This window comes from Juglans regia, chromosome 1 (genome assembly GCF_001411555.2).
Source record: "Juglans regia cultivar Chandler chromosome 1, Walnut 2.0, whole genome shotgun sequence".
NCBI lineage: Eukaryota > Viridiplantae > Streptophyta > Magnoliopsida > Fagales > Juglandaceae > Juglans > Juglans regia.
Genome location: NC_049901.1, coordinates 16,956,683 through 16,966,453, shown reverse-complemented (window position 1 = coordinate 16,966,453; position 9,771 = coordinate 16,956,683). Strand labels below are relative to the sequence as shown.

Sequence of the window (9,771 nt, the reverse complement as noted above, 5' to 3'; positions counted from 1 at the left end):
CACATTAACAAAAATAAGAAAATTTGATTTTTATGATATGGTTTATAGTTTTGAAGTAAGAGTAGGAATAAAAAAATATAACTAAATAAATATAAATTCAAAATAAAATAAAAAATGAAAGAATGATTTTGGCTTGCTACAATTACTCTCTAAATTATAATCTTAAAATCAAAAGTTATTTTAGGGAATAGGATGTAGCTCACATTTACTTTCATGTTGTTTTTCCTAAAATTTAAAGGATAAGTTACAGAGAGGCGGATGGACCGATGGTGATGCTCTAATGCTGGGATTATTTAAAAAAACTATCCCTGGCCATGATCCACTGTACAAATAGAGAGGCATTAATATCCGTAGGATCGTAATTCGTCCCCAAATGAACTATAGATCGTTCGATCACCATCAAACCCCTTCTACCGGTGGATCCCACCGAAGCCGTCGCCATGTGGGACACACCAACTTGACCGTTTACGAGTCACTTTCCAACGACCACTATTCCTCCTCCCCCCCGTCTTTACTTCTACTCGCAAACACTGTACGGAAGCTAAAGAGGGTTTTTGCATGCCCTGGACTTTGACTGAGAATGGCGTCTGCTGAGGCCGGAGACGGAGATCATGCCGTGGTTGAGCTCATCGTCCGCGACCAAACAGCGTCCGAAGCTGATGCTGCCGCGGCAGTTGTCTCCGAGGAGATAACCCCCCTCTTGAATCCGGTCGAGAAGCCCAAGATTAACATCTTCAGTGTCTCTTATCCCCGTAGAAAACCTAGGGTAATACCCTAATTCAATTTCTATATATTTTCGTGGAATTTCATTTGAAAATTTGGTTGTCGGATTTGTTTTTTTTTTTTTTTTAGTGGAACCTCGTTTGAATTTGATTGCTGAGTGGGGTAAATTCTCCGCTTTTGTTTTTAAAATTATTAAATAACAGGGAAATATGGTTAATTTTATGCGTTGAGGCTGTGTTTGGTTGCTGTTGAAATTGAGGGAAATATGGTTGAAGTGTTACACTTTAGGCTGTTTGGATTTGAATTTTTATGTTGTGTTGGATAATGTTAGCTTCAGTCAGCCTTGTGACTGAGTAAGGTTGAAGTGCTTTTTCAACGAAAACATTGAAAACGGAATGTATCAGTGCTCAAAATCTTCGAATGCATGTCTGCTAAAAAAATCAATGAACCATATAGTTCTGGGTTTGAAAAAACAAAGGGGTTAGCTTCTATCCGCTACGATTGCATGTATGTTTGAAAAATGTATTATTCTTCAATGAGGTTTGAATAAATATGTTTCTGAGGTATGAAAGTGTCATTTAGTCTACTAAAGTGAGCTATATAAGTTTCGCACCAGTGCTTAATCATGTGCTTAGTCTTGCAAGTACAACTTTGAGGAGAAGATAAAATATAGGTGAGCATGAAGGTTTTTTGGTTTATTTTGATGTTTTTAATGGTGTAGTATAGTGCTCTCTTTTCATTAGAATTCGGTGCATAAAATTTGAATTAATGTACCTGCTATGTCAAAACTTTTCAGGAGCAAGTGACAAGATTTCCTGAAGTAGAGACAACTACGCTAACTCAATTTGTATTGTGGGTGTGGAGTGGATCCAGATACTCTGGTCTCTTGTGTATGGCCATATCGTCTATCGTCTATTTTTTCATGGAAGTTCTTGCTAATGTTTTCTCTGGTCAGTAAATTATTTCCTTGTTTGTGACTATATGTAAGTCTCAAGGCATATGATGTACACTTCTCTTTACTTTGTATGTTACAATGTGCACGTACATTCACACTTTACATTTGCAGCATAAGACCTACTATTGGCAAACTATGTTTGTTTATCTGCTGATTAATTTCATTCCTCTTTTATAATGGCAGCGCAACCAATTCCTTTATTTGAGACGGCTTTTACTAGATGTACAATTGTCATGGTTCTATCATATTTTTGGCTGAGAAAGAATGGGTATTCATTACTTGGATCGACACATGTTAGGAAACTTTTGATTTTAAGAGCTCTTATGGGATATCTTTCACTGATGAGTTATGTTTATTGGTAAGTGGAACTCAAATGCCATTCTCTCTCTATGATTAATTGCATGTTTCTACTACTGGTCCTTGTAACACATCTGAATATTCCTTCTCCAGTGGGAACATTTATGTGAATCTTTCTGCAGTTGTAAGGCATTTAAGTGAGATCGTGATAACATAGGTTTCTCCAATAAGTTAACTTTCCTACAAGATGCATATTAGATTAACCACCTGGATTAAACACAATTGCATTATGTAGCTTCAGATAAGAGCATTTGCCAGTACCATATTCTGCATGCAGGTGCATAAGCTAATTGTTACAAATGGATAGTGAATTCATAACTTTGTATGATCTTTTTTTCTTTGGCAGCCCCGGGAGGCAAACCTGAGAAAGGTATACCCCACTGACCCTTAGAGGTCTACACACCACCCACAGGCCACAATAGTATGAATATAGTGGGATTCAAACCCATGAATTTTTTTAGGACAATGAATTAATTTACCACTTATCTATCTACTGCAGTGGTACGGCTTTGTATGAACTTGTTGGAACATAACTATGTTCAGAAGATAAAGATAAAGTGTATGGCACCTTACAAAGAGTCGTGCAATGTTAATAAAGTGCCATCAGCATGAATTTCTTTGATATCTAACATTAATAAATCTATCAGCTTGAATTGGTGTAAAAGAAAGTTGTGCAATGTTTGGTAATGTTGTACTATAATCTACTATCAGTACACACTATTACTTTGCTGCTGCATTCTAACTCTTTCAGCTTGCTTATGCTTTATATTCGCTTATCCCTTGACCTATGCCTGATATACTAACTAGTAAAAGCTTTGTCAGTGAATTGTTATTTGTGGTAACCACAATGACTAGAAGTTGCTTTATTTATTGTTTCAGCATTCAAAGGTTACCTTTGTCTCAGGCAATTGTATTAAGTTTTACCACACCAATTATGGCATCAATCGCAGCTCGAATAATTTTGCACGAGAAGTTGAAAATTGCTGACATCGGAGGTATTGTTGGTTTGTAATTTTATCGAGTTCCTGTCTCTTAATTCTCCCTCCATCAAAGTAATATGTTTAGACGTGCAACTATGCCCTCCACAATGTGTACTTCCTTCATGTTTATGTTATGGAACAATAAGCACCTTAAGCATCTGCTGACTTAAAGTTGGACATGGTTCATCTTGTTTAGGGCCCCAAATAGTTTGGGAAACAATTTGCTGAAGGGTTTGGCAAGTAGCTGCAAATGTTTTGTATTATACTTCTTTTATAGCAAACTAGATAGGTTTTATCTCTTGTATACTTCCTTGTGTACTTGGGCTTTGCCTATTCCTATTAATACTACCGTTTACTTATAAAAAAAAAAAATGTATTATACAGGATGAAACTACTTTTGTCCCAAATTTATGTTGATTTCAGTTTCCAGTCTTAGTAAAGAACTTGAACTAGCTTGTGTCACAGGTGTTTGCTTTGTTAACTATCATGCCATTTTCCAGGTCTTTCCTGCAGTTTCTTTGGCGTGCTCTTCATTTTCCGTCAGCTACTTACAACAAAAGGTACAGAAGTGAGTTAAAGTGACCTTCTATATGTGATGCAAAATGTGGTTGTTTTATTGTTATGGTAAAGAACGTAATCAAGATTGCTTAACAAAAATGTAGAGAACATAGTCAAGATTGAATTGTTCTTCGGCTATTATTTTCATTTTTTCTGTTGTTATTCAATGTTATATGCCTTTTTTGGTTGCTGCTATGCTAAATCTCAAATTTTCCTTTCTGCAAGATGCTTGTTCTTGCATCGTCTGTGCCATATTCCCATAGTTAAGAGAATATCTTGCTTTGATATTTATTCAATTTTGTAATGGTAAAAGTCAAAACCTATTCTTTTTTTTTATCAATAAACATAATTTTGTTAAGCATAAAATAGACAAAGGCCCGAGTATACGGGACATATAAAAGTGCGTCACCTATAATAGTTAAAGCCTATTCTTGTATGAGCAAACTACAGTATATATTGGTAAGTTATAGACGTAATTTGCAAACCAATATACTATAGTAGAGTGATATATAAGCGTGAACCCCATTTTCCAACATGTGGTATTGAAATCTTCTTTGATGTTTTTAATTTTCCCATCTCATGTTTGAAGAACTAAAGGTCAACTTCTTGTATTAATGTTCTTAGTATATATTTATATCTTTCATTATCATCCTTTTGGTTGCTTTGTTTAGATTTCCTTGAATAATATAAATCCTGTTTTTCTCTCTATTTTTTTTCAATAAAATGGGTTGTTTTTCATTCTGTTTTCGGTTCTACTATTTTATTGATGTTTAATTTATATAAGAAGAGGGGACGGGTTATTGGACCACATCTTTAACAATGACTGCAAATAGTGTTGGTTGTGTGCCTTTTTCAGGTGGGTTAGTTAAAGCTGGGGAAGCAAGCAATACATATCTTAGTGGCAGTCACCATATATACGTGGTCTTAGTTGGTTTGTTTTCATCAATAACTGGTGGAATCAGCTATTCCCTCATAAGGGCTGGAGCAAAGGCATCTGATCAGCCAGTGTAAGATCGAGTCACTTGCATCATCTTTACCCACCAATTTGAAATGTAATCTACTTCATTTATTTCCCATCAAACTACTGAAGCTCAAAGAAAGTCAATGCTATTCTGCTCCTCACACTTGATATAGCTTTCCATTTCACTCAGTAACCATGTGCAATGGAAGTTAAAGTAGCTTTTACTTGATTCTGTAGTAAACTTGAGGACTACAAAAACTGAAAAGAAGCTCATAACTAATTAAATTAATCAACCAGACCAAGATATACTAGTGCTGTCACACTATGATTTCAGAAAAGGAAGATTTTGTGTAATGTGATTGCCTTAGTAAGTTGCTTGCTCTTTTTCAGGGTTACAGTTTTTTCGTTTGTCGCATTGGCTGCCCCTGCTGCTGGATTATGTACATTTGCATTTGAGGTAAGTCCATGACATGGTGAGAAATACTGTTTAAGAGATGATTCTAATTTGTGAAGGTTTCATGCATCTCCAAGATTTTCTGTATATAGAATGTGTATACCTGAAATACGATCAATATCTCAAAATTATAGAATGTAAGATATTCGGCGGCCCTGAAACCCTGGTTCAACGTACATATCATCCTTTTGTGGTATCAACATGCGATTTTAGCCATTCACTTCAGAGATAATTAAGTAAGAACTTTCAACTGATACTAACTGGAGATCTAGAATAGTAGGGTGAAGTATAACATTCATCGTCATATCAATGGCTTCAATTAGGGGTGTGGGTTGATGCTGGCCGCATTTTGGTGGCCAAAATGTACAGGGTCAGTAAGAATCCTGCAACCAATCTTGAACCGACCTCCTAGATCAGAACCGAGCTAAACCATTTGGGGTCAATTGGATTGGTTCAGCACATGGGAGAGGATTATAAAAAACTTTAATTTGAACAAAATGAGAGAAAGAGAGAGAGCTCTGACCTTGATGGGATGGCTGTGCCGGTCAAAAAAAGGAGGGCAGCAGCCCATGTCTTCCCACCGAGCAGCCAAATGCTCCGTAGGAAAATATCTTATTTGTCAGTGACAAAACCCTATGGGTTTATAGGCATCGGGGAGTTGGTCAGTTCAGGCAGGTCAGCATTTTTTCTGCTCAGCGCTTGTTTCAATTTGTAGTTTTCATTTTGATTTTTTGATTAGCAAGTTACTCGTGCACTCATTACAAAAAAGTATGTTACCCGTGCACTTAGTGGGTCATGAACTCCCAACTTCACCAGTCGCTCTAGTGAATCAGAAGTGGTGCCACTGCACTAGAGTTTATTTGCTTAGATTTGTGGTGTACTGGCCCTTGGTATTTATGCTGCATGGATTTATGGTCGTTATCTGTTATTAATCTGAGTATCCTTCATTCTAAAAGGAGCTAAAAGGTTTTAGATATTGTGAATGTAAACCTGTGCCAGAGTCAATTACAGATAAAGGCATTATTAATTTAGCTTGATCGTGCTCAACTTCTTTTGTCATAAAATTATCAGAGGTATCTTTTCTGTGTTTGGTGTTGTCTTTCTGGGTGTTCTGTTAACAGTTTTTTTTTTCTTGCATGATGCAGGACTTTGTGCTGCCAGGTTTTTATTCCCTTTTACTCATGCTGGTACTCAGTCTTCTGGCCTTTTTAGCAGAGGTGCTGTTCTGAACTATTATGATGCAACAGTTATATCAATGAAGCATAGGTATCTCTGGTCTGACCATGCTCCTGCAGCATACGGGCTCTGAAATTTTGTATTCAATTGCAGGTATTTTTAGCACGCGGACTTCAGCTTGAAAAAACCAGCAAAGCTGCAAATATACTGTACATAGAGGTACCATTCCTTTCTTGCCCCCTTCCCCAGAGGGCACCCACTTCAACCTAAGTCAATGCAAATTTAGCACTCTTTCTGGTGACAATTGCTTTATATATTTAATTTCTCCCCTTATCTTGGAACGGGGATGGTTATAATCTGTGAACACAGACCATGTGCAATCAAATAAAATTGTATGAACTTTTTTACATTGAGGAACTTTTAGGAAAGGATTGGGAAACATAGAAAGAATCATAGTACTTTTAAGAATAAAAGGAAATAAACAATCTCTCATCTTGTTAGTTACGTTGATGCTTTTATTGCTTTTTCAGGCTGCCCTGTCACAATTATGGGACATAGGTTACTCAAGAACAGCTCCATCTTTTGGACGACTTGTTGGATGTTTACTCATTTTTATTTCAGTGTGTTGCACATTGTATGTTGGACCCGATAAAGAGATGGAGTGAGATGCCATATTCTCAAATTGTTTGAAGGCACGCACCCCATTTGGTGCACCATTCTTTGTTGTTATCTTCCTAGTTTATAAGTGTACTTAGTTGCTTTTATTTTCACTGGCTTCAGCCTATATAGGATCTTTGTTGTTTGAAGGAATCGCCATGTATGCTTCTCAATCAGTAGATTACTCGAGGCCAAAGGGTAATCAACGGCACCATTCAGGAGTCGTTCTTATTCCTTACCATTGCTTGCTCATATCACTAATATAAACACCCAAGTCTTTTTGTTACTATCCTGGTTCGATTATAATCTCCTGGAATATATGACTTTGTTTCAATCTTTATAAAGGGATTTAAGTTATATAATTGCAAGTCAGAGAAATCAGGTGATAAAAAACACCAAAAAGTTTGAAATTATAACCCTTTTTGGGGAACACAATGAAGAATCTCCAAGGAGTTACGTTACATAGCCTGGTGGTGGTGGTGGTGGTGGAGGCAAAGGCAGAAAATGATATGTCCCTGTTAATTCTTCATTGGAGAGAGGGTGACAACTCGATACCAAAAAGCAGTACATGTAGCCTAATGGTCTGTAAACCTCTGGCTCCTCCAACCTGACTTTATTCCATCAATAATCAATGCCCATTTCTATGTCATATTTGCAGGTTGCTCTCCAAATCTGGCTAATAAATTAAGAAAATGCCCTGAATTCACACGTGCAATTCAAGAGAGGAGAGTATCTGTTTCCATGTACAGCTTGGGTGGTCCTACTTTGTGCTATTAGTTCATTAATACATGGCATTTATTCCCAAAGCATAGAGCAATTGCTTCGTACAAAGCCACTTTTATGAGGGGCCACTGGGAGGTTCTGGATAAAACCATAATTGTCACCATCAGCGTTTCAGGGTCTTTGGGTAATGAAAAAAAATAAAAATTCTATATATTTTTTGATTGCCTGCATCATTTTTATTTTAATATTAAATAATTTTTTTAATCAATCACATCAATAAAGTACATAAAAAATACGTAAAATTAGCTATATATAATAAAATTCATGAAAAAAATTTATTTTTAAGTTCATGTGTAAAGCACACTAAGTAAAGTATTTATATAATATAAATTGATTTGATTAATAAATTTTAAAATTTAAAACTTACAAGTTATCATTTAAATTATGTGGATAGTATGCTACATAAGTAATTTGAAAATAGAATAATTCTTCCAAAATATAAAATGGATTTTTAAAAAAGAGAAATTGACTTATCCGGATTGAGCAATGTTCAAATTGGCTCCGGCAAAAAATCATCGGAGGTATCCATTCAAGATTCGTTATAGTGAATAAGAAGTGAGCAATGTATTTATAATTTTTTTGTGCAAGATCCATTTTATCATTTTTTTAAAAAATTCAAGTTTTAAATTTTAAATTTCATAACTTTTGGTATATCAATAATGATATCAGCACATATTATTATATAAATAAAAATTATAAATACAAATAGCATTTTATATATAATATATATATAAAGAAATAGATTATTAATATAATATATTACAAGGACAATATCACAATAAATCAAATTTTAATTGAACATATGAAAGTGCACAATTCTTGAAAAATCAGTTATTTGGGAGCTATCTAAATATATTTTATTATTATTATTTTTTAATCTCAGATGTGGGTCCAAGAGAGAATAGATGGATTCTGTAGAGAAGGAGAAAGTATAAGATTCTTCATACTGTGACACTGAGGTTTGAAAATGATGAGTGAAAAAAGAAAGAGATAAAAATGGTTGCTGAGGAGTCTGTTCTGTTCTGTTCTGTTCTGTTCTCCATAGGGATCGGACTTGCCGGGATGAGGTTCAGCCGAAATGCTCTGTATGCAGACGCACGTGCACCAAAACTCTCTTTTCTCACTTTGGTCCCTATCTTTTCACTCCTTTTTTTTACTTTATTGCCCTTTTCTCTCCTTTTTTAGATAAGTGTTATATACTCAAATAATCATATAAAACTAAACTCTGATTTCGTTCAATTTTTATCATAAAATTTAAAAAAAAAAAAAAAACTTTAAAATTTAATATATCATATCAAACTATATTAAATTTATTTAAAATATTTCTTTTTTTTTTTATCCAACTTGGCCAACACATATTTTTTACCTCCTTATCGAGAATGGTTACACACAATCATAAAATGTATCATTTTAAAAAAAATTGAATTTATTATTAAAAAAATTAATTTTTTTTATAAATTTAATATTTATTTTATAATTTTTTTAATATTATTTCTCTATTATATTCCTCCCTACGTAGCACAAGTGCTGGCAGAAGCCAAAGTTAATTTGATATCAGACGTGACCCTGACATTGCAATTCAATGCAGACTACTCAAGCACACAGTACAGCACAAACAGTGACAAAAACTCCCTTCTTTGTCTGACTCTTTGTTATCACTTTGAACTCTTTAATGACATTAATATCTAAAGTAGTAGTAAAATAGATATAACGTGTCCATAATAAAATAATATAATATAATATAAATATAACGTCTCCATAACTTACTCTTTTTTTTTTTTTTTTTCTTAATGTCCAAAATAATATGAAGTTGATAGGATAGGAGGATGGTGGGGTTGTAAAATCTATTTATGGATTTAAATGGGGGGGGGGGAATCGTAGGTGGAGCCAGTCCTTCTGATTTGTACCACAAAAACACTGTTACTGTGACAACATTATTCTATGTTTGAGTACTAAAGTTGTCAGGTTGATACGCTTCGAAATTCCAATGTCTCTTATGATTTGGCAACAAATTAATTAACGAATTATTGTTTTAATTATTATATCCCTACACTTTAAATTCTCCTTCGGAATAAATTATCTGCGGTACACCACACGTTTGAAGTGATGAGGTCATACTATAGTATTAAACAAGGAGAATAATAGTATTCCTTGTTTAATATATATA

The 9,771-nt window shown here is 34.6% G+C and overlaps 1 protein-coding gene across 1 annotated transcript; it reads left to right on the top strand.

Annotated features, from left to right (window-relative positions):
* Window positions 1-486: 486 nt before the first annotated feature.
* LOC109006083 lies at window positions 487-7,107 on the top strand. Its single transcript, XM_035695787.1, has 10 exons — window positions 487-766; window positions 1,520-1,673; window positions 1,862-2,036; window positions 2,915-3,030; window positions 3,516-3,575; window positions 4,430-4,580; window positions 4,925-4,991; window positions 6,134-6,205; window positions 6,318-6,383; window positions 6,695-7,107. The coding sequence occupies exons 1-10, from the start codon at window positions 581-583 to the stop codon at window positions 6,827-6,829; spliced, it is 1,182 nt and encodes a 393-aa protein (XP_035551680.1). The 5' UTR covers window positions 487-580; the 3' UTR covers window positions 6,830-7,107.
* The last annotated feature ends 2,664 nt before the right edge of the window (window positions 7,108-9,771 follow it).